Consider the following 25,358-nt stretch of genomic DNA (forward strand, 5'->3'; position numbering starts at 1 on the left):
CCGAAAGGAGCGGGGTTCTGATTAGTCGACAGAAGTGCTTGTCAAGCGTTAGGACCCGCCTCTGTCCTCCCTTAAAGGAATAGATTATTTTTATTGGTCAACATCGATCCGCGACCGATAAGAAAAGGTTTAAGGAAATGATTAATTGGCTACTTTGAGGACAATGCTACCTTAGCACCGAATACAGTACTTCCTTATTTAAGCTGGCAAATCTGTTTTATTCGTTTTCTTTAAGCCGCATGCGCAAAAGGGTCTTTCCCGCCTCAATAAAAACGGCCAGGCTTGATCATTCCCAATGCGCATGCTCACCCCTTTGCCGCAAGCTTTCGCCATGTTAGCTTAGGGAGTGGTGCAGTCCTTCAACGCATGCGTGGAAATGTATTTTGGGCATGAGCAAAGGCTCCGCCCCCAGCTGGTCACAGAGATAGAAAATAGTAGAGTCGTACTGCAATGCGCGGGCTGAGTTATGGATGCTTCTTATGAATTGCTTCATTCCAAAGTCAGAAAATATTTATTGTAGGTCCCTCATCATCACTACATTTTTTTTTCTCTTCACACAACAACCCCGTGAGTTAGATCAGCCTGAGAAGTAATGCTTTGAATGTCCAGTGTATGAGTATCATTCATACCTAGAGGGCAAAGCGGCGGGGGGGGGGGCTGCTATAAAGGTCAAGTGTCAACATCAGATGGGAGTTGGCCCCTGTGAAGACAAGTGCTGGACAAGAGGGGCCACTGCCTTATCCAGCAGGCTCTTTTTTTGTTGTTCCTATGTTGACAACGAACACCCATACCAAAGCATTAGAGAACATGCTTTGCACTTAAAATATCTCAAAGAATAGCATTGCTGCTGCTTGAGAAACATGTAAAAAAAATGAGCAGGTTTAAGAGCTAATAACTCAGGTCCCTATGAATTTGATATCGATAGTTGGTTTCTATTTTAATATTGTTTCAATATTTTAATGTTGTCTTTTAATTTTGTTTTTAAGTTGTAATCATTCAACTTGTTTTTACTATTGCTTGTAAGCCGCTCTGAGCCCGGCCTTGGCTGGGGAGGGCGGGGTATAAATAAAAATTATTATTATTATCATTATTATTATTATTACAGTATTATTATTATTAAAATTTGCTGCCGCTGAAAATGTTACTTTCCTTACGTAGTATTTGGGGCTTGATTTCTCCCCATTCCTTCCCCTCCAGCAAAAGGTGGGGGCGGACTTCTGTTAGATTAGTATACAGTATTTTTTAGCCTGAGTCTCCAAAACTGAAGCCTTTCCTGTATGTGTGAATGTGTGCGTGTGTTGATTGTTAGACTGTGTACACCCTTAGAAATTTGATTAAAAAATAAACAGCGGGATATAAATGGTTCTAAATAAATAAAATGAGTACATTACCATAACTGATTTGTTTTATTATTATTATTATTATTATTATTATTATTATTATTATTATTATTATTATTATTATTATTTCTATATTCCCACAGCACCTTCCTCTACCTAACAGCGCAGGGGCGGAAAGGGTGCGAAGCAGTAAAGTGGCGAAAGGGCAGAGCGCCGCCGCGCGAAAGAGAGCGAGACCGCGCTTGCTGGCGAGCCCAATGGCCGCGTGCCATTGTTTTTCACCGGAACTTCCGTTTGGCGCGTCGGCTTCCTCGGATAGCCTTGATCTCTTTTTAGTCTCCGCCCCGCCGCTCGGCTCGCGCCTGCGCAGTAGCGTCCAAGTGGTTGCTAGGAGAGCAGTGGCCCTAGTGATGGAGCCGGAATAAAGTAGGTAGGAAGAATGGAAGAGAGAGAAAGAAAGAAAGAAAGAAAGAAAGAGACAAAGCGAAGAGGGGCGGGGAGGGAAGGCCGCGCCTCCTGCTCCCCTTAGAAGCCCCTCCCTTTTGGGGAGGGGGAGGAAGGTGTCGGCCCCTCCCTCATCCTTAGGTGGGGGGGGGTGGGAGGCGACCATAATAGAGGGTTGGGGGTGAAATGTGGGTGGGCATTTATATATTTATTTCATTGCATTTATATCCCACATTTTTCCCCTCCAAGGAGCTCAAGGTTTCCCCCCTCCCTCCTCATTTGGTCCCCACATCTACCCTTCGAGGTAGGCTAGGCTGAGAGGCAGTGGCTAAGTGTCCAGGGCAACTTCCAGGGAGCTTCATGCACAGCCAATGAATGAGTGGGGATTTGAGCCCGGGCTTATGGGTCCCCTTTCCCCCCTGCTAACCCCACAGCAGCCTTGTGAGGTGGGTTAGGCTGAGAGGCAGCAACTGCCTCCTCCCTCACCAAGGTTACCCTGGGAGCTTCATGGCCAAGTGTGGAGATTTGAATCCTGGTCTCTCCCAGGTCCTAGTCCGACACTCTGGCCACTATGCCACACTGCCTCATGGTTTATGCCTTCCTGGCATGTTTCAACATTATTTGCCTCCCAGAAATGCAAAATGCAGCTCACAGGTGCGACAGCGATTAAGAACTTACGATACTCATATAATGGGTGGGCAAGTCATATAAGAGCCTGTGGCTCACCAGATGCTGTTGGACTCCCAGCAGTCAGCATGACCAAAGTGATGGAACAATATCTAGGGGAGGTCACAGATGTTTATCATCCGTGCTCCATGGCAAGTTATTTCCAATCAATCTGGAAATCCAGAAGCCACGTTTTGTACCCTTGAGGAACTTTTTCTTTTAAAACATATTCAAGCTTTACATTGTTAGCCTATGGAACTGTCTACCCACAAGAACTGGCTTTGAGGGTCAGTTGACTATGCTTTATCCTTTATTAGTTTATCTAAACATTCATAAGAATGTAAGACGAACCTTGCCGAGTCAGAGCAAAGGCTCTTCTAACTCTGCGTCCACACCCCAAATTGGCTAGCCTGATACTTCCTGATAGCCTGCAAGCTTGTCTTGTGCTGCTGGGATTCTGAGAGGCAACTGGTTGACCAAAGTGCTTGACCATGTGGACCTTTGGTCTCATCTGGCAGTGGTGCTCTTGCATTCTTAACTTGCAGAATATAATTTCAAACTTCAATTGTTAAAAATCCATAATTTTGCATGTCTTACCCTAAAAGAATGTTGAATTATTTTTAAGAAAATAAGAAGAGCCTGCTGGAAAAAGCCAATGACACATCTAGTCCAGCATCCTGATCTCACAGATGTCTGTAAGAAACCTGCAAGCAGGACCAAACACAAGAGCACTCTCCTGTGGTTTCTAGCAGCTAGGGTTCAGAGGCATGGTGCCTCTGACAGTGACAGCAAAGCATAGCCCTAATGGCTAGTAGCCATTCATAATATTTCGAAGACTTATCCTCTGTAAGTTTTATCTTATATTTTAAATCCACCCACAAGTCAGCGGCTACCTCTGCCTCCTGTGGAAGCGAGCTCCGTAGTTTGTAACTATGTGATGTGTGAATAACTTTTCTTTGATCTGACCTGAATTTTCCAGCATTCAGCTTCATTGGATGCCCCTGAGTTCTAGTGCTACGGGAGAAGGAGGGAGGGGGAATCTCTAACCACTTTCTCTATGCCATGCAAAAATACTTATAATTATAAAGCATATTTCTTTTTTTCCAGTTAGTTCAAGAGGGCAGGATGCCGCACAAGATTGGGTTTATTGTTGTAAGTTCATCAGGGCATGAGGATGGCTTCAGTGCGAAAGAACTGATGGTCCACGCCCCAACCATCAATGGCTGGAGGTCACCAAGGTACTGTAAGTGACAGAAATTTTAGGAAGCACTTTGCCAGTTTTAGCATTGTCAGGCTTGTGGGTCGCATGCAGTTTCCCTGGCACCTCTGGATGGGGCCTTGCTAGAATCCTGAGGCCCTCGCCTTTGATTTTAAGAGCGTAGTTTCTCTCCATCACAGTTGAACTGCATGGGGGGAAGGGAATGATTACTTAGGAGCTGGGAACATAAGAACTTTGGCTTGGGGTACTGAAGCACTTGGGATGTTTCTTTCATTCCAGGCTCTGCCAGTATCCCCAAGAAATCGTCCTTCAGATGGTGGAGCGATGTAGGATTCGAAAACTGCAGTTGCTGGCTCACCAGTACATGATTTCTAGCAAGATTGAATTCTACATCAGCGAGAACCTGCCTGAGTATTTTGCACCATACAAATCAGAGAGGTTCCGAAGGCTAGGGTAAGTCTCCCCTCTCTGCAAAATGAGCCAGGCCTCAGTTCCTCATTTGCTTGGGGCAAGCAAGTTGTTTCTTAAGGTAGCTTCTACTGGGCAGAAGCAGCAGGGACACTGCGTGGATTCTTACAGGGTTTTCTAATAAGCCATATCCATTCAGGGGATCAGTGTTTCTTGCACAGCCCAAGTAAGCCCGAAGCACACACAAGCTCACACAAGTTAGTTCCATTTTCTTCACTCTTGGTTTAGGGTTCTGATCACAAGGCAGGTGTCGGGGGGACCATCTGGATTCAGGATAAGAAGCCTTTCTAGCAGCCTGTACCATACAGAGCAAGTTTGTTTTCTGCTGCTGTTAATTTCAGGCACATCTTTTTTCAGAGAATAAAGTCTTGCACTCGCCGTGTTTTGATTTTGGGGTGCACAATGCACATGTCAGTACCAGGATGTCTGTCCTTGATGCTTTAAATGTGATCGTGTTTAATATGTCTTTTTTCTTCTCTACTGTGATCGCGTATAATATTGTCTTTTTTTTTCTCCACCCACCCCTTGCAGTTATGTGTCTCTCTCAAATAATGAGAAAACTGGCTACAAGGCGCGAGAACTGAAATCCGTCTACGTAGATGCTGTTGGCCAATACCTAAAGTTGACGTTCCACAAAAACTATGTCAATAGGTACAACCTGTACAGTCAGGTAAAATGAACCAAAAGGCTGAGGGGGTACTTCATGTTTTACTCGTCTTTCTGAAAAATGAATCTCCACCCAAGGAAGGCACAGCTTTTGAAGTAGCTGTGAGGTTTTTGTTTCTCTGCTTGGGGGACAGTTGCTGTTTTGTTTGCAGATCCCAGCTTTTCTGCCCAGCTCTCATGGCTAATGCTTGCCCTCACACAAGGCCTCCACCCAACCTCTTTTCAGCAGGACATGCTTGACCCATTGAATGTTGTCTGACTAAAAGTGCACTGCCTTGCACACTTACCTGGAAGTAAACCCCACTGAATACAGTGGGGTTTATTTTTGAGTAAACATCCTCAGGATTGCATGGGAAACCCCACCTGCCTGTTGCCCACTCCAAAATCTGTGATGAGGTCTTCAGTGTGGAGGATCTCATGAGGTCACAACACCTGAGATTGCAACTTTTGCAGAACTAGTTTTTAAAATACTGGCAACCAGACATTCAAAGGACTCAGGACTTCTCTTCAGATTTTAGGAGTTCAGTGTCATCATTATGAAAAAGCATGATGGTGTTATTTCGCTATTCAAATCCATGGCAATACAGTGGATGCTCGGGTTGCGAATGTGATCCATGCGGGAAGCACATTCGCAACCCCGCAGCGGCGCGTCTGCACACATGTGGGGCACAATTCGGCACTTATGCGCATGCACAAGCCCCGAAACCCGGAAGTAACCCGTTCCGGTACTTCTGGGTTCAGCACTGTGCGCAACCCGAAATGTCTGTAACCCGAGGTATGACTGTAAATAAAACACACACTAGCACTCAGCCTCCCTTTTGTCTAGATTATCTCTTACCAGTGGGGCGTATGCTTTTATTGTGTACAGTTCTATTGTTGACGGCCTTGGATGTAAGCTTTGCAAAAAGATGAGAAAGGAACTGTAATAACATCAAGTCAATACACTGGAGAATGCATTGGGGGAGAAAGAAATGACTTTTAGCTGACAGGGAACAAAAACTGAAAACGCTTTAGGAATTCTGATAGTATGAGGAAGAATGAAAGAAGGCATTTCTACATCTCCAGCACCCTTGCTTCACCGAATCAAGGGTGCTGGAAATGCAGTGTGCTCGATCCACAGATTCTGAGGTTGCGGCCAGTGATTATTATCCTGCAACATCTGTCAGGCCACAGATTCCCCAGCCCTGTCCTAAAGGAATCTTAGGACCCAGGGGTTGGATGAATAAGTTTTCAAGAGGTTGGGGGTGGAGATGGCACTGTAGCTCAGCGGTGGAACATCCATGCAGAAGGTCCTAGTTTCAATTCACCAATATTTCCAGGTAGGGCTAGCAAAGACCCCCTACTGCCAGCCTGTGTAGGTAGAGCTGAGCCATTTAAACCAGATTGCTATCTTCTGGGGGTGGGGCTCTTTGCCCTATTGCAAAACCAGACAAAAATGTCCAAAATAAGTAAAAATAGCAGGAATAGGCCCACTTTGCATTGATTATTTATGTCACAGCACTGAGCTTTCCCTGCTGCAGAATTTCACTTCTTTTAAAAGGCATAGAAGGAAGCCTGCCCATTTTTCCTTTTCCTTTTAGGTTGCTCTTGTAGCAATAAATATCATTGGAGAGCCTGCAGATGCCAGCAATGACACTAATCATGTAAGTATTTGAAGTAATGAGCTGAGGGAAACCCTGGACCACCTTTACCTTCGGTTAGGGGGGTGGTTCAGTCATAATGCCAAGCCGGTCCTGGTTTCCGGTCCTGGTTTTTAGAGGGTGGGTGCAAGCTGCAGTCTGCCGGTTCAGACAAAGAGCAAAACCGTGGTACACCTCAGATCAGGATTGGTTGCTGGGAATCGCAACCTGATAGGTTCCTCCTCTCGTTATTCATGTAACGAAAGCAAAGGAGAGAGAGCCTATGCACAGGGATTCAAGGCAGCTTACAGCTGAAGTAGAAACAGCTAAAAACATAGGGAAAAAGCAATAATCAAAAAAACAAGTAAAGAATAATAAAATAAATGTACATAGGATCTAATTATATCATTCATATCGTTAGAAGGGTACTACTTGCCATTCCTGGATGTAGGCTCGATTGTGATTTGTGGGATGCCCCCTGACTTTTATCTTTCTGAAGTCTTCTAGAGAGAAGCTGATCGACCATTACCTTGGGAACAACCCAGATGACTCGGCCTTGGATGGAACGTACACCGGGTAAGGATGAGGAAGGGCCACAGCTCAGTAGTACAGCAGAAGGTCCCAAGTTCAAGTTGAAAGCTTTTCTAGTCCGCCAGGCCTCTTCAGGCAGAAAAGAGTTCATCCGTCCACAATGGTTTATTGATGCTTGTTTTTTAAAAACTTCTTTTTGCTTTTAAGTTGTTCTTAGCCTTTTAAAACGCTTTTATTGTTTGGTTCTAATCTTTTTAATGTTTTAAACCACTTTGATTTTTTTAATGATTTAACGGTACATAAGTACATTTTAAAATATATAAATAATAACCCATCAACTCCAGGTGGGGCTGGAAGAAACTTATTGCCTGAATCCTGGGAGAGCCCCTGTCAGTCAGTGAAGGACCAGGGGTCTGACTCGGAAACATAGGAAGCTGCCTTACATTGTGTCCTAGCTGTCAGCCAGAGTTTCATTTCCCCCATCCCCTTGCAAATAATAAAATAAAACAAAATCCTGTGTCTTTCTTAAACAGCTCCCCTAAGTCCCTGTTATCCCTCTCCTTCCCAGGAAGCCAGATTTGATTTCACCACTGGATGACCTGGCTTTTGACATGTACCAAGATCCAGAGGTGGCACAGATAATACGCAAGCTGGATGAGAAAAAGCACGAAGCAGTGCGCCAGGAGCATTACGACCATGCCAAGAAACTCAAGCAAGCTATTGCAGACCTGCAGAAGGTAGGGCTAGAGCACGGTAGGGAAGGGCCACACACAGCCAACTGATTTTATTATTTGCAGCAGAGGTTTTTGCGGAGTGTCAGCGGTTACTCGTAATCACACACATTTCCCTGCTCGCTGAGGATTGCACCCCCTGCACCTGATGAAGAGCACCAGTGGCCCTGCAGGTGTTGTTGCACAACTCCCGTCCTCACCCTAACCATTGGCCATGCTGACCAGGGCTGATAGCAGTTGGAGCCCAACAACCTCTGGTTCCTTACCTCTGCCAAAAATAAATCAGTTGCCCTCCTTGTTTTGGCGCAGCACCCATAAACTAATAAATGCAACAGCCAAACAAGAGCCCCTTTCCCCTCAGGGCCTCCACATTCATTTCTTCCTCTTTAAAAAAGAGTTTTTTCCTTCACCTTTATGCAGGAGGGGTGAAGAGGCAACTATCCCCCAGAACCTTCCTGTGCTAAGAGTTTCAGCCTCCTCAGAAGGTGGGCCAAGAAACAGAGTTGCATTAAGTCAGAGTAGACCTGTTGGAATGAATGGACATGACCAACTTAGGTCCATTAGTTTCAAGGGGTCTTCTATGAGTAGGACTAATGTAGGATGCAACCTGGAGTTCAAGAACGTTCCTCCAGAAGGATCTTCAAGATGGGGACCTTTCCTGCTTTTCTCTCTAAAGATCTGAAATATCAAACCTAGGAAAGGAGGAGATGGTTTCTGTTTAGGGAGCTGACTCTTTTTTCAAGCCTGGAGGAACCAAGAAGATGTATCTGAAGGAAACTACAAAAGAGCCCGCCAGCTCTCTCTTAACACCAGCATGACAGTAAGAAAAGAAGGTTCTGCAACTTCCTTGTCTCTTCTCAGCTTTGGGATAAGCTGTGTCCACTGCAGAGAATTCGCAAGCCCATTGTTCCATTCCAGGCTCCAGCAGTGACCTCTGAACTCCCCCTTCTTCCAGGTTGGCGAGCGGCTGGGCCGCTACGAAGTGGAGAAGCGCTGCGCCGTCGAGCGGGAGGACTATGACCTCGCCAAGCAGAAAAAGCAGCAGATGGAGGAGTACCGTCTCAAAGTGTATCAGCAGCTGGAGCTGCACAATCTCCTCGACCCAGATCTGTTGGTGAGCAATGTCCCTGGCAGGATGAGACAGGGACGAGATTGACCTTGCCCAGCTCTTCCTGCCATGCAGTTCAGAAGTATTGAGGGAGGTTTGGGATTAGTGTATAGAGGAGCTGTCACTGAAAGCTTTACTGTATGTTGGGGAGTGGTATAACAGGGATGGCTCCAGATACTGTTGGACTCCCAGCTCCTATGACCAGTGGCCAGGAATGATGGAGTGAGTTGTCGTCCCAGGACAACTGGAAGAGTCTCCCACAATTGCTGCATGGCAAAATCTCTCTAGATGCACTTTTCTTCTCCCTCTCGTTCTCTCAGATCCGGCGGCCTCCCGACTTGCCTCTGGAACCTGTGGCTTATCCCACCGCTTCTCCCCAGCAGAAAAGGCCTCTGCTTTCGCCCCGGTGGGACAAAACCGAAGCAGAGAGTCCTGAGCCGCTGCCTCCTGAAAAGCCACCAGAAGCTCCTTCACCAGAGCCCGTTGCAGCTCAGGCCATCTCTCCTCCCGCCGCCCAGGCCCCCATCTCCACCGAGGCTTTTCCAAAGATCAACGTAAGTCTGGTTTTCCATGTGTCCTGCAGATTAACGCCCTTCTGCACACAGCTGACACTGGGTATTTCTGTGGCCTCTTTTTTGTTTTCCTTCTTTGTTCTGAGAGCGGAGAGCAATTGTGCCTGCTTTCAGTTCAGCTGGGCTCACTGATTGCAGTTTCTGTAAACCATCTAAGGCTGGGGATCCCTTTGGGCTGCTGAATGTTTCCCAATTGAGGTGCAGCCTCAATTTTTCTGACTTCAGAGTCAGAAAAATAACAAAGGAATTGTAGGAAGTACATAGCTTGGGTAGAAAAGTTTATCGTCCTAGAGAAGGGAAAGGCAGCCAAGCTTGGTCCTTTGTTCTCAGAGGATAGCGCTAAGTGACTTCTCATCTTGAGGTCTGAGAGAACAGGGTGAGGAGGAAGTTGCAAAACACGAAGCAACCTAACATGTATGAGTTCAGATAACAAAGCAATAGAGAAGTCATCATAGAGATGAAGGTACAGGGAAAGTCTGGGAAGCTGGAGGTCCCTCACTCTTTCTGTCTTAACCCCATGTGAACCCCTTATTCTGTTTCCTGAATTGGACCCAATTTTCCAACATTTCTTTGCAAGGGGGATGTTGGAGCAGATCACCATTTGTGTACTAGTTCTGTGCTCCCATGGCTAGTGAAGCAAGGGAAGGGCTACAGCTGAGTGACGGAGCATCTGCTTTGCATGCAGAAAGCCCCAGGTTCAGTCCTCAATGGCATCAAGTAAGGCTTGGAATGTCCCCTGCCTAAAAGACTGGAGATCCGCTGCCAGTCAGTGTATACAGTACGGAGCTAGTATTTTTTAAAAAAACAGAGTCTTCTCTCTCTCTCTCTCTCTCTCTTTCTCTCTCTCTTTTTCTCTGCTAGGTTGAATTCTTACCTTACGATGAGAGGCCCATCCCAACTATTCGTAAGCAGCAGGAGGAAGGCTTTCCCTACTTGGACCCTGAGATGAACGAGGAGGACCCTGGGGACACCCCGAGAAGTGGTGTCGTCGGAGAGCCAGAGCCGCTGACCGAGAAAGCTCTGAGGGAGGCCAGCTCAGCCATTGAAGTGTTTGGGGAAGGCCTGGTAAAGACCTCGTAAACGTAGCTTAGTAATGGCAGGGCAAGCGCATTGCTTTCATGTACAAAGAGTACCCTTGCATATTGCAGGATTGAGCCCTGGATAAGTGGTGCAGATTGTACAAAGAAAATTGAATTGAAAATTGTTTCTGTTTGAGCCAAAATCAGCTCCCCAGGCCTCTTGGTCTGGCTTCTGGGGCTCTTTCCAGCCCCATACAGGTAACCTGGGGGTGGCACTGAGAGTCAACCCTGCTCCTAGCTGCATAAATTCATCCTGGGTTTTGTTCCTCAGCCACGCCAGTGTGTGATATTTATTTATTTATATGCTGCCTTTCAGCCGAGAAAGGCATCCCAAGAGAGCTCACAAGCAATATAAATGCAAATGCAAACCTACCAGTCAAAATATAGTGCAATACCATAAACATCAAACTAAATCGTAACATTTCAGAAGCGTTAACATGCGTTCATTTTCCTGCCATAAAAGCATCAGAGTAATTCCAAAAAAAAACATTAGTGGAGAGCAAGAATAAGAACTCAAACAGCACCTCCTCCTTTAAAGGGTTCTTGGCAGGGGAGTGGGGCAAGGCAGGTGGAATCACTTGCCCGTGGTGGCTCCAGCCATCTCTCCCCTGCAGCAGTCCTGGCCAGGCTCTTCCTGATGATAGAATGACAGGTGTTGGCTTTTCATAGAATCATAGAATCATAGAGTTGGAAGAGACCACAAGGGCCATCGAGTCCAACCCCCTGCCAAGCAGGAAACACCATCAGAGCACTCCTGACATATGGTTGTCAAGCCTCTGCTTAAAGACCTCCAAAGAAGGAGACTCCACCACACTCCTTGGCAGCAAATTCCACTGTCGAACAGCTCTTACTGTCAGGAAGTTCTTCCTAATGTTTAGGTGGAATCTTCTTTCTTGTAGTTTGGATCCATTGCTCCGTGTCCGCTTCTCTGGAGCAGCAGAAAACAACCTTTCTCCCTCCTCTATGTGACATCCTTTTATATATTTGAACATGGCTATCATATCCCCCCTTAACCTCCTCTTCTCCAGGCTAAACATGCCCAGCTCCCTTAGCCGTTCCTCATAAGGCATCGTTTCCAGGCCTTTGACCATTTTGGTTGCCCTCCTCTGGACACGTTCCAGTTTGTCAGTGTCCTTCTTGAACTGTGGTGCCCAGAACTGGACACAGTACTCCAGGTGAGGTCTGACCAGAGCAGAATACAGTGGCACTATAACTTCCCTTGATCTAGATGCTATACTCCTATTGATGCAGCCCAGAATTTCATTGGCTTTTTTAGCTGCCGCGTCACACTGTTGGCTCATGTCAAGTTTGTTGTCAACCAAGACTCCTAGATCCTTTTCACATGTACTGCTCTCAAGCCAGGTGTCACCCATCTTGTATTTGTGCCTCTCATTTTTTTTGCCCAAGTGCAATACTTTACATTTCTCCCTGTTAAAATTCATCTTGTTTGTTTTGGCCCAGTTCTCTAATCTGTCAAGGTCGTTTTGAAGTGTGATCCTGTCCTCTGGGGTGTTAGCCACCCCTCCCAGTTTGGTGTCATCTGCAAATTTGATCAGGATGCCCTTGAGTCCATCATCCAAGTCGTTGATAAAGATGTTGAATAAGATGTTGTGCATATCTGGGCTGCTCCAGCTCCTGAACATTCCCCTTTTGCCAGGTTGCAGGGGCCTATTCCAAGACATGGTCCTACCGCGAAGACTCGTTGCTCGCCATATACAAAAAGATGACGGAAGTATCCACAAACACGCCAAAGGATGACCTGAAGAACCTCCTTCGGGGCGCCATCTTCCTCATAGTGAGAGCCATAAAAGACATAGTCTCCTCGGTGAGCAATATCAGGGGGGTCGGGTCTAACATCCCTGCGAATGCCCTCTTCTATATCTCCTAAATGAGAATGTGGGGGAACTCAGTGGCGGGGTCCAGTGACTCCCAGTTTCAGATAGTTGTAAAGGTTTCCACACACAGCAACCCCATGCAATCAACATTTCTCTCCGTCTTGACCACAGTTCCTATTTTAACCACCTTGATGGTTTCCTTCTGGTAGGTTTTTCAAGCTTCCTTAAAGCTCCTAAAGATGATCATCACGCAGTACATCCCCAAGCATAAACTTGGGAAGCAAGAGACCACTTACTGTGTGGAAAGGACCTTTCCCAACCTTCTCTCCAGGACGGGGGACTCCTCTGCCCGCCTTCGTGTAGCGGCTGCCAACTTCATCCAGGTCAGTCTAGTCAATACACAAAGACTTGCAGCCGCATGCAAGTGTTTGCCTGAACACATGACATTCAAGGTTCATGCATTGATCACTCAACTGCATTACTGCAATGCGCTCTCTGGGGGGCTTCACTTGCACATGATCTGGAAGCTGCAAGTTAGTGCAGAATGCTGTGGCACGATTGCTGACAGGTATGGAACAACTGTGTGTATCTATGTCACTACAAAATACTCCTCTTCTTTGTGTAGGTCTGAAGTAAAACCTTTAAGGCTCAAACCACTGCTGAATCTTGCAGGGCTTGGGAGGGCAGTTCTCAGTTTTGCTGAGTCGTGCCTTTGTGGGCCGCATATTAACCGCTGAACCGAGCGTGCTGTGTCTTTTCCATCCCCCTCTAGGAAATGGCCCTCTGTAACGAAGTGAAGCCTCTTCAGATTATACCTGCTCACCTGGTGCAGCCTGTGAAGCCAAATTCCCCTACACATCTTGCAATGAGCCAGGTGGAATTAGTGGAACGCTTGCTGAAAGACCTGGGGACGGATAACACCGGTTTTACTGTCGATAACGTCATGCGGGTAGGGAGCTGAGCTTCCAGTGGGTTCTGAATCTGTCTAAGATGGCTTCCTACATTCTTAATGAAGCCGCTTGCTCTAGGTGCAGCACAAACTCTGCAATTGTGCTCATACACTCATACCCCACTCTCTTTCCTTCTCAGTAAAATCACTTAAAAAAACTTCTTTGGAGGTGGGAGGTGTGTTGTTGATGTTGCAGGCATTAGCCACTAGCACCCTGCACAGCCAGCTTTTTTCTAACACACTGGAAACCTGTAGAACCTATTTTCCCCCTTGTTTTTCAGGACATCGAATGTACACTTAAACCACCTCCATAAGACTCACAAAACGATTTCATGTTTTCTTCACCCTTAGTTTGCAACAGGAGCTCTGGAGCATCGAGTATATGAGGTCCGGGAAACAGCCCTCCGGATCATCCTGGATATGTATCGGCAGCACCGAGCCGTCATCCTGGATTACCTTCCTCCTGATGATGCCAACACACGCAAGAACGTTCTGTATAAGACGCTTTTCGATGGGTTTGCTAAAATAGACGGCAAACTCACAGAAGCTGAAATAAGGGTAAGAAATGCAACTTTTTTCAGGTCTTGTGGTTTTCATAGGGGCTGTGCTGACTGAGGCAGGGAAACGATGGCCAGTTGCTGAAAACCCCAGGAAGGGAGAGTGCTCTTGTGCCACGATCCTGCTTGCCAGTTTCCTACAGGTTGGCCCCTGTGAGAACAGGATGTTGGACTAGATGGGCCATTGGCCTGATCCAGCAAGCTGTTACGTTCTTCTGTGTGTCAGGCTCAACCCATCAGGAAGGCAAAGTGACTCTTACTGGATCAGACCAAAATGCCATCTGGTTCAGCATCCACAATGACCAACCAGATGTCTCCAGGTAGCAAGCCATAGAGGAAACAGGCCTCCCGCTCCCACTGTTTGTTGGCGATGCCAGGTATCCATAGGTATTGGAACTAAACAACCTGTTCTCCATGAATTTGTCAAATCCCTCTTGGAAAACAGCCTTGAAGGCAGCAGCTTCCATCTTGTGGCCGTGTCACCATTGGCTTTTGCCTCTACTCTCTGACTGAGTAAATTCTGCAGGTTGGTAGACAGGGGCATTCAGACATTGTCCCTGTCTTTGCTCAATGTTCCTCCTTTTCTTATTTTGATGCTGTGTAAGCTGAGAACTCGCAGAATCCTAGTTCCAAAAGACAATCAGGCCACTGTTGTTGGTGACTCGGGCCCCAAACCCAGCAACCTTCAACTGTGTGTGTTTTGACAGGCGCAGAGAAAGACGGCGACCGACGAAGCTGAGAAGCAAAAGAAAGACGAGATCAAAGTGTTGCAAGGTCAGCTGGCAGCTTTGAAGGACATGCAGACGGAAGCTCAGGCTGTAAAGGTATCTGATGGCCACCAAGGGTCTTAAAATGCTCTTCCGTTGCTTTATCCTTATGGATGGAAGGAAGTTATAGAACGTTTCTTTCATTCTCTCTCCCTGCCTTTTGAAATAGTATAGCTCTTCCACCATTGGAGACTGAATCTGTATGCGTACTACTGTCCCTCCTAGTCAAGCTGCTTTTGTGGTGCCTCAGGTGCTACCAGAAGCTGGTTGGTGGCATACAGCATATATAAAAACACAACAAAACATCAGACATTTAAAAACTGAATATCCTACCACTTCAAATACAAAAATATAACGACCTCTCTCCTCCAGGATTGTTGCATCATTGAGAACTTTGGAAGCCTCAAATGAGCAACATCATGCTTCCTTAAACTGAGCCAGACAAGGCCAGCCGAAAAATTTATTATCCAGTGGTTTCCATCCTAAACTTTGGGGAAGAACTGAAGCCCAAGGGAATTGCATGCAGAAGGTCATTCCTCAATATGCCCAAGTAGTGCTGGGAAAGACCCCCGTCTGAAACCCTGGAGAGCCACTGTCAGTTGGTATAGACCTGGGGTGGGGAGTCTTTTTGACTCCACAGGCCACCATCCTTATCAGGATCAGCCTTGTGGGCAAAAAAAAAAGACACTTGGGCAGGGCCACGCACCTGCCAATCACCCAACATCCCAAGAAAGTCAAGTGCAAAGTGCTGTAGAAACAAAGGTTTTTCCTCTGTTTTAGCGAAGGATTCCATGCAAACCCATTCCTGAATCAAACTCTGCCTCACGACAGCAATAGCTCTTTGCGGTCTCAAGCAGAGGGATTTGTTATTTAATATATTTTGTGGCAGAAAAGAGCAGGGACTGAGCCTGTGGCTTTCTGCATTTAGGAACATGTCTTTTACCAGATATGCCAACTGTCAATCATTGGCTTTCTGCTGTGGCTTCAGCCACTTCCTTCTCCTTCCTTTTAATTCATTGTTATTAACCAGATTTCTTCTTCAATTCCTCGGTTGCTGAACAAAGAAAAGGATTTTGGCTGGAGAGAGGGGACTGATCTGTGATGCTCCAGATGTTTCTGGAGTCCAACTCCCATCATGCCTGGCCATGCTGGCTGAGATTGATGGGAGGCGGAGCCCCAACAGCATCAAGGTTCCCTGCTGCATAAGCACTTACCTGGCAGCAAGTCTCCCTGAACTTGAGGCTGGCTTCTGTATAAACAAGTGTAAGAATGTACTGTTTCTGATTCTGTTTACATTTTTGTTTTTAATTTATTCCACTTTTCTTCTTCAGGAGAAAGAGAATGATTTTCAGAAGTCCAAGGCTCAAGGTAGGCACATTTTTTTTAACCAAATATCCTCTCATAGTACATGCCGTTTATAAATTGTATTTGTAAAACTGCATATTCAGTTCATCTTGAGTCTTGGATTGCCGTGGGTCAGAAGAAGTCAGAAAGCTGTAAACAGATATTAGTGGGGATACACATTATTTACATGTTAAGAATATTTTAAGTGATGGAAGAGAATTCCAAGTTACTGTAGTCTGTGCGGTGCAGTCTAAGGAAATGGGTGGGGGCATCCAAACTCCTCACTCAGGTAACTCAGGAGCAGGTGAAATTCCAGCCTTCCATACAAGCAACTTTTCTTTTATTCTTACTTTATCCTTTTGCACAGATACTGCCTTGTTTGCCCTCTGTAGACGGGAGAAGGGCGTTGCTGCGACATTGGAGGCTCATTTCACTTTCTCCTTTTCCAATGTGGCATATTCTCTCATATGGCAGCAAGTGCCCTTCTGCCTTCAACAATAGTGGGCAAGGCTGATAAATGCGTTGCATTCTTCCCAGCAATAAAATACATTGCACTCTGCAGTGCTTAGAAGATGTGACACCCCCACCCCCACCAGGTGCACTGCTGTGAGGGATGCCCTAAGCTAGCCTTTTGCAACCTTGGCCTTCCACATGTCACTGGACTCCCATCGGCCTCATCCAGCATGGCCCAGTTTGTCAGGGATGATGGGAATTGTAGTTCAACAACATCTGGGAAAGGCTGTCCTAATGCATCCTCCGCTAACCCCTCCCCACAAAGTGTCCTTTTTCACCAGAAAATATAGTCCAACACTGGTTTATTTCATTTCATTTCTTTTTTTCTCCCCGCCTTACCTTTATTTATTTATCTTTTTAAGCCGAGTTCTTGAAAAAAGCCCCACAGCCTCCAAAAGCAGACACTCCAGATGATCACACCTCAGTTGCAAATTACCTCGACAAGTAAGTAAGAAAAATATCAGTGAGCAGTTAGTTCCACAACAGATAAATCGGGTTGAATAAGTCAGAACTCCCCATCTTTTGGCCGGATTTTTTTTTAAAAGTACTTTGTCGTTATTTCCTGTGCTGATCACCGTTTCAGGAGTAAACACTGTTTTTGAATGGTGCTTCAGTTCTGTTTGTTTGTTTGTTTATTATTATTATTAAAGAATTTATCCCACTCTTCAACCAGGAAGAGCTCCCAGAGCACCTGCTCTCACAGACTTAAAATCTAAAAGGGTGCAGCATGAGATGAAAATGGGTTGGGAGGGAGAACAGAATAAGCAAACTCGAGTGCAAGTTCATAGTCACAAGTCCTCCTAATGAGCAGCTGGGGTGGGAAAGCTCAAGGAGGGAGAGCTGCTGGCCTCTTAGCTGGGTGTCAGCAACATTGCCCTTCTTCCCTCCTCTGCTGCAGCCTAATGGAACAGCCACTGCCAAGTGATGAGACTGAAGGAGAAGCCTGGCTTCTCAGCAGAACCAGTGGTGGCCCCGCATCCCTCTTTATATTCTGCACCCCAAATTCAAATCCTGTGTTCATTGTACATTAGGCAAAAGTTGTTTGCATTTGTATAGGCCGACTGCCAATGCATTAGCTTGTCCAGTTTGCATTCTTTGCCATAAACCACCCTGCAGGTGCCTCCTTAACACAGCTCAGTGGTAGGAAGAGAGATTTGGACCATATATATGCCCTGAGCCCCTCATTCTAAAGCAAACCAGGGTGCAGGAGGCCCTGCAATCCCTCTGCCTTGACCTCTGCCTCGTTGCTCTTCCCCAACTCCAGCCTCTGCATCTTCTGTGGGGAGAGAGATGAATCCTTCACAGAGGAAGGCCTGGATCTCCACTACTGGAAACGTTGCCCAATGCTGACAAGGTGCGAGTTCTGCAAACAGGTGAGCCCCCGCCACGAACACGCGTTGTGCATTTTGGAGGGGACCTTGGATGTGTGCCACAGCAGAGACTGTGTTGGTGACCCCTGCAGTAGCAGCCCAGACATCTGAGAAAGGTTGGAGAGAGACATGGCTCCCCTTTGGTGCAGCATGTTGTGGTCCTGTCTATCTTTGCTGCCCTAGATGTGGCAGTCATTTTGTGTCATGCCATGCCCCTGTCCTGCAGCTGTTTTGGGACTGGGGCCTGCAGCACATTCTCAAAACTCCAAAATGTGCTTACTGGCCCAGAAAGGTGAGCAACCTCTGATCCTGTATCTGAGTTCATCCCATAGAATGTGGGTTCACTCCAGCCCATGCTCTCTCTCTCTCTCTCCTGTACAACAACAGAAGAGGTGGCATCCAGACCAGAGATGTGATTGGGTGGTGAGGTGTGAAAGGGCTGACCCCTGCCTATCCACACTTGCACCCTTAATCCCAGGTGCTGACAATTAGGGCTTTGGCATGAGAAACATTTGGCTCTTTTGGGAATTATAGGGACAGAACTACCCAAACTGTATAGAAACTTATTCATGTATGCTACTACAGCGGCAAGAATGTTACTTGCCCCAAAATGGAAAGAAGTAGAAGTCCCAGCAAAGGAAGAATGGATACAAAAACTTATGGAATATGCAGAAATGGCGAAACTTACCGGAAAAATAAGAAATCAAGATAACAAACTTTTTATTTAAAAAATGGAAATGGTTTCTTGAATATTTACAGATAAATTGTAAACAGATAAGAACATTGGCAAGATTGTTGTAATAACCTGCAATTTAATAAGAGTATATTTTTAAAGTAGATGAATAAATGAACAAATTAAGTTAATTTGGATACTGTATGCAGAAGATATTAAAAATAAATTTAGGGAACCACAGAAAGAGAGGGAAGGAAGCCAAGTTTTGAAATGTTAAAATGACTGTGAAATTATTGAAATGTATAAATCTGAAAATTATAAGTAAAATTTTAAAGAGAGAGAGAGAAACATTTGGCTCTTGCCTCAGACTGTGGACGGTCCCCTTCCAGGTGGTTGAGATTGCCAGCCTGACGGAGCACCTGCTGACAGAGTGCGACAAAAAGGACAACTTTGACAAGTGTCCGCGCTGCTGCGAAGCCCTGCCGAAGGACGAGCTGCCCCGGCATGTCAAGGGAAAGGCCTGCAACCGTAAGGAAGAGCGGGGCTCTGGGTGGGCTGGCAGGGAGCGGGCACAGCGGCCTCTGCCAACCAGGCCCCTTCCAGACATTTTGGACTCCATCAGCCAAAGCCAGCATGAGATTGGGACATGTGGTCTGCAATGACATCTCTCTGCTTTCTCCTCTTTCCAGCTGCCAAGCCTGAAAAAGTGGCCAATCACTGTCCGTTGTGCCATGAGAATTTCACGCCAGGAGAGGAGGTGAGAGCCATCGCCCTTACCTCGGCCAGTCACTGCTTAAAGAGAGGGAAAGGAAGGGTTGACCTTACAAGAAGGGTTATCCTCCAGTCTTGGTTGACCAGATGAAGTCCGGCTCACCCAACTAGAATTGCATAGCACCTTGCCTGTCTTGTTGTATTAGCGGCTTGGCACAGCAGCAAGGCAGTGTGAAACAAGCATAGTGGGCAGCTCCACAGAAGTGCTCTCGATGCAGCTATAGCATCTCTCTGGGATGAATTCATCTTCCTATATGGCTCCAGCTGCTTGATTTGTGTCTGTTTTATCCTGCCCTTTCCCCGTAGGTGGTTCTCTCCCAGCCCCCTTTTATCTTCCCAACCACCCTGCGAGGTGGGCCAGAGGTAGATGTCACGAGAGCAGCGTAGCTGCCGCAGAAAGCAGGGACCCCGACTCTTTCGCACAGTGCACAGTTAGACGGTGGTGTTGGCTGCCGGAAGATGCAGAGATGGACCCTAACTCTCCTGGCTATAAAGGCGGGGTAGACTCATAGTGGAGGCTAAGGCAGTCAATGACCCCTAGTCATTATGACTCTGCCCTTTGACCAATATTGGACACAATGCAGTCCCAAATACCTGGGTGTGGGGAGGCTATTGCACTTACTCCCTGCCTATCCATTTCCCAGAGACATTTGACTGGGTGCTAGGCTAGATGCCCCTTTGGTTTCATCCAGCAGGGCTCTTTTTTCCAGGTTCTTCACCTTACGTGCTGCATCTCTTCCCTACCCCCAGCCTGCTTGATTTCATTATCTGTGTGAAAGACCTGATCCCTTTTTGACCTTCTCCCCTCCTTCCTTTCCCCATAGGCCTGGAAGGTGCACCTCATGGGCAAAGACGGCTGCCGCATGAACCTGAGACGGGCCCAGTCCTTGAACAAGAGCATGCCAATGCAACCAGTTGCCGGTACGGCCTCCATTGTTGGCTTCACACAGATGATGCTTAGGCAGCAGGGTGGTGTCTGTTTGCCTCTCCAGAGCATGAGGGGGCTTTCTTCCAGCATCCAGACACCTACAGATGTCCCTTTTGTAAAAAAAAACCAGTGGGAATCTGAGACTTTAAGGATGTGTGTATATTTTGTGGGGGAGACGCATCTCCACACTCACCTGGGGAACCTGGGGTTGTACACTCAGCCCCGCAGGCATGAACGAGAGTGCATTGTGAACGAGGCATATCCTGCAACGGTGCCTGCTTTTGTCTCTGTCTAAACTCAAACACTCTTCTCCCCCACCCCTAATTTTCAGGCAGGCCTGTCGGAGCACCTCTCAACCGATCCGGGCCGACGGGCATGAAGCTTCGCTCCCCATCGGTTGGCAGCAAGATCCCCACCCCACGAGGAGGCATGAATAAAAGCACTGGCAGAACGTATGCAAAGCGATGACGCGGATCTCTTCTTTCCTTTTGGCTCTGCAACCGGCTGCACTTTATGTATCTCGCTCTAAGATTCTCCATGCATATAGTGGCGGTACCCACCCTCACCCTCCTCTCCTTCCCCAAGTGGCACAGTTCTAAGCCAATCGCGTCTCTGTATGATTGTTTGGCTCCGATAGGTTGGTCCTCTCTTCCCTGGAGATTGTCCACACAGGTGGAGAAGTTGCACATCCAAAACTCCATCTGGTGGGTGCTCACCCCTTGACTGTGATCTCCTGCAGCACAAAAGCAGGGAAAAGAGGAAGCCTTGTCTAAGCCTTCTTACACCCTCTAGTTTCTGGGTCACTTTCTCCTTGCACTACAGGCCCAGGCACAAGGAGGTGGGTTCTTATGTTACATGGGTTGTCTGAATTTGGTGGGATTTGCCATGCCAGTCTTTCTCCTAGCCCTACCTAGTTCTCATAAGAATTTCTCTAGGCAGAGTGACTTATAGTCTAGGCTCAGCCTGAAGCATTTGCTCATGAGGATCTGTTGCGTCTCCTGCTGCTCTTGCAGATTCCCCACTGGATTCTGTGGGGTTTCTGCAGGAGATGTTCCCCCCCCCCCTAAGTCTGATGTGTCTGTCTCCCACTCTGCTGCTCTTATTGCCCCCGCCCCAAAAAAACCTACCACCTGAGGCACCCTAGGAAGACCATGCCTGTTCCTTGTTCATAATCAGATACTAAAGAAACATACAGGTTTAAGCCCCACAAACTAGGCAGCCGGGCTGCCAACCATAGGCCTTTCTGCCCTCTTCCTGTCTGGTTGAAAGGTACATTCCTCACCCTATTTTCTAGGAAGTTTTGCTGATCCACCATCACCTCCAAATGTGCATATGAGAGAACTGCAGTGGCCAATAAATATTGGCCTAAGAACCAGTTTGTGCCATTTGGGTGGTATGGGGGGTACAGCTTTTGGCTGTTCCATTTCATCTTTCAAGTGGGGGGTAGGAGTGGGAATTGCATGCTTAAATGCTTGCATACTTTGTTAAAAAAAGAAACCTCTCCAATGTCAGAAGAAAGGGCCCTCCAACGGTTGTATCCAACTAAGTTCTACTCAGAGTAGACCCACGGAAAGCAGGGAGTTATGCCAATAAACACCAACGGGATGCACTTTGGTTACAATCCCAGAGGTTGTGGGACTCCAGCTCCCATCAGCCCCAGCCCACAGCGTTTGGAGGTCCACAGGTTCCCCATCCCTGGAATCCTTGGGAAGTTTTCATTTTCAAAGCATTTAAACCCCCTACCTGCAGTCTAAACTACCGAGGTCCAACCAGAGCTGCCCCATTTGACCTATTTGATCATGTTCTGCTTGAAAAGATGGGGCAGACCAGAATCTCTAGAGCTCAAGAGGCAGTTCTAGTAACCCAGCATGTGTGGGCACAGCACATTATGTTAAGAAGCAATAGGGAGGAGGGGAGAACCCAGAATCTTCACTATGTGTAAAGCACTCTGGAAATGAGCACTGGCAGGTGGTTGCAGTTCTTGCAGATCTAAATAATATATCAGCCTTGTGTTCCCAAATGGGGATTTTCCAACCTCTCTAGGAGGTTGCCCTCCCTCAGAGAGCATAGCATAACACTTTGGATGATAAAAGGATGCATCCATTAATGGGAAGGGAGTTCCCATGTAATGGGAAAGTTTGAAAACCACTGGATCAGGTTAATGAAAATCCTTAACAATCTCAGGAATGTTAATCAAGTCATGAAAGGGTTTAGTTGTCATGCCATCCTTCGCTTTAAAGGATCATCTGAAAGGGCAGCATTATAAAACTTGTTCTGCATCTTCTTATAAGATGTGTAATGGCTGATGTGGGATCTGCAGGATATTGAATTGTGCAAACTCTTCAGCAAGCAGAAAGAAAAGGTAGCCAGATACAGAGGGCATAACTACTACTGTGACCCCTTATGAACATTAACCTTTTATTTTTTATGGCCTCGTAACTCTGTAGACTAGAGGGATTATGGAGGTGAAAGAAGGAGTCTAGAGATCACCATCTTAGATGGCTTCTTAAAAAATAGATTAATTCATGGAGGATTGAATGAGATAGTCTGGTAAAAGCTCTGTGCAGAGCCCTCCCAGCCATTAGGCAGGATGAGGCTGCTGCCTTAGGCAGCAGAAGCCCCCAAAACAGTGTCCTACCACCTCTGCCAGCAGCAGAGAAGCACTGCCCATTTCAGGCAAGATCACATCTATTTGGGGCAATATCTCACCCCGAATCAGTGTGATCTTGCCTGAAATCAGTGCCAATGACAGCGCTGCTTCTCTGCCAGTGACAGATGCAGCAGGACACATACTGGTGGCACAGCGAGCAGCGGCAGGAGCAGGTACAGTGGCGGTGGCAGTGGGGTTGGGCAGCCTTTCCCATTTTGCCTCAAGCGGTGAAACAGGATGCACTGCCCCTGGCTCTGTGTATGTGCAGATGTAGCATACCTCTTTATTAAAAAATAATTTTAAAAGAGCTAGAGACTGGGCAGTGGGGAAAGCGACCGTCCTCCCCTTCCATCCCTGCTTATGGGATCCCAGAAAGCATCTGGTGGGTGCTAAGCTAGATAGACCCCTTGGGCTGATTCAGCAGGGCTTTTCTTAGGGGGCTTTCATTCCTTTCCTTCTGCAGAAGACTTGCTTTAGCCTTCCTTTTCTGGTCCTCGCAGGTAGGAGCAGCAAACCTAGCACAGCGGAGGAAAGGCTTTCGATTGGGGTGGGACACTGTTCCAATTTTAGATGGTTGTGCTGTGCTATGAGGCGCATAAGTGGGCATTAAGCACTTGCATGCTTTCTGGCACAAATCAAACATGCCTATGGGCACACACACACAGCCTTCCCTTTATTTACTCACAAGCACGTCAAGTAAGAGTAAGGCACAGGTTGGTGTATTTATCGCTCCCCACCCACCCTCTGAGTGAGTTGCATATAAAAGCTCTCTCCTGCCCACTTAAGTGGGTCTAGGGGCCACTGTAACAGCTGTGGAGCGTGCCCTGCACCTCCTGGCAATTCCACCTCCTTACCCGAGCCTCTCTCAACCCCGTTCCCACCCCCTCCCAAGCTACCATAAGTCAGGCCTTGTACCGGAACCTCTTTAAACCCTCAGCCCTGGCCCATCCCAGGCTGTGGGTCATGCTGCAGATGAGCTGCTGCTGAAAGGGGCAGATGGAAACACAGAAAGGAAGGTGAGATGGATGTTTCGGCAAACAAAAGCCTGGATTGTCCTTTGGCTTGTTTAGGGCAGAACAAGAAGGTACATTGGCAAACGCAAGTTCCCTACCCTTTTGTCTGCTGAAGAACAGGAATCCTGGGGCAGGAGAGAAGCAGCCGGGGGGGAGCCCACTTGCGCATGCACCTAGAACCCCCATTCACTGCTTTGACCCCAACCTGACCTGTTTGGGATATAACAGGTAAAAAAAGCCAGTGGAGGGGTGGGGGTGGGAGAACAGCCAGTGGGATACAGATTAAATACCCCTGCTTTTTTACCCCCGAGAGTCATCCCTTTTCCTGCATTAACATGCCTTCCTGTACACCTTCCTGTGTAATCACAGGATCTTGGTGACCTTGGCTAGAAATAACCGAGTTACCTCTAGGGAGGGAAACGTGTTTGCAGGAGCAAACTTCCAACGCAAGGTATCTTTAGGTGCACAAGATGTGCGCTTGCCCTTCAGGTTCCCCAACGTGGGGCCAAGGTTTATTGCAACTCCCCACCAAGCCAGTCTGCAGTCAGAGGCTCACCTAAAGGGAGCTGGCGCCAACACGTCTTCAGTTGGGGTTTTCAAGACATAAGTTGGATAGCTTGCCATGTTGCAACTTAGCCATGCTGTATGGTTTTGTAGGAAGTGAGCAAATTGCTGGATAGCAGGCCTGATTCCAGAGTTTTGCACTCCTTTTGTTACATCGACTTGCACACAGGTTTGTACTGCTCTGATAATAAAGGTCTATATTTCAACAAGGAGTGGCAGTGATTCTTTTTCTCTTTTTGAAATATATCTTTATTTCTGTGTTTATTGTGTTCTATATGTAGTCCACCGTTCCAAAAATTTGGTACTGGTTACGCTCTGCCCTGTCCTTGCCACCATAGCCCAATTCTATAATAAAAATATTAAAAATTGGACTGTTTAAATAAAAGGCACACAAGCTCAGGTTTGGGTGAATCTCCAGAGGAAAGGAATTCCACAGAGAAGAGCAGCTAAGAATTCTGCTTAGCCTCATGGGTCTGATTTGTGCATAGAAGTTAAGCTTTGGACAGTATTTTCAGCTGATGTTGAAGTCCATAGCATAGTGCAGATCAGGTAGTGCAGAGGTGGTCTGTGGACCTTTGATGATATCAGGTGGTCCACAACAAACTTGCAAACATTCGAGAACATTGGTGTTTGGCTCAGCACTTGATTTATTGTACTGGACAACAAAGATCAAGGCTGTGTTGATCGGGGCCAAAATTTCAAGCTAATAAGGACTACTGATATGGCACTGATTTTTAACAATGATGCCAACACTTAAGGAAAAAACATATTTGTTTTTAAGCCAGATGAAAAATCTGCAGCTTTTTAAATGGTATCACTTGTATATTACATAGTTTTTATTGGTCACATTCTGTCAGCTGCATTTGTGTTTTTCATTGGATGCAATCTAGCCAACTCTTCCTGTTTCATTATTATATTGGCCACAGATAGCTATGTGCTGGTAAGGGTTTCACAGGATGGAGTTAACTGAAAGGTAATATC

At 46.8% G+C, this 25,358-nt stretch overlaps 1 protein-coding gene across 2 annotated transcripts; it reads left to right on the forward strand.

Annotated features, from left to right (window-relative positions):
• The first annotated feature begins 47 nt into the window (after window positions 1-47).
• CEP104 (centrosomal protein 104) lies at window positions 48-24,589 on the forward strand. 2 transcript variants are annotated; one of them, XM_083452114.1, is made up of 23 exons: window positions 48-127; window positions 1,484-1,770; window positions 3,558-3,688; window positions 3,949-4,122; window positions 4,669-4,807; window positions 6,384-6,446; window positions 6,922-6,998; window positions 7,522-7,690; window positions 8,640-8,798; window positions 9,113-9,346; window positions 10,226-10,429; window positions 12,101-12,268; window positions 12,488-12,661; window positions 13,051-13,227; window positions 13,579-13,785; window positions 14,492-14,608; window positions 15,883-15,919; window positions 16,771-16,852; window positions 17,673-17,781; window positions 18,841-18,979; window positions 19,141-19,208; window positions 20,047-20,143; window positions 20,482-24,589. In XM_083452114.1, exons 3-23 carry the CDS (start codon window positions 3,576-3,578, stop codon window positions 20,616-20,618), a joined length of 2,844 nt encoding a protein of 947 aa, XP_083308240.1. In that variant the 5' UTR covers window positions 48-127; window positions 1,484-1,770; window positions 3,558-3,575; the 3' UTR covers window positions 20,619-24,589. The 2 variants fall into 2 exon arrangements, with proteins under 2 accessions (XP_083308240.1, XP_083308241.1); XM_083452115.1 differs by lacking the exon at window positions 48-127 and having other exon boundaries at window positions 1,564-1,766.
• Window positions 24,590-25,358: the final 769 nt, after the last annotated feature.

This window comes from Podarcis tiliguerta (genome assembly GCF_965153285.1).
Source record: "Podarcis tiliguerta genome assembly, chromosome: 8".
NCBI classification, from domain to species: Eukaryota; Metazoa; Chordata; class Lepidosauria; order Squamata; family Lacertidae; genus Podarcis; species Podarcis tiliguerta.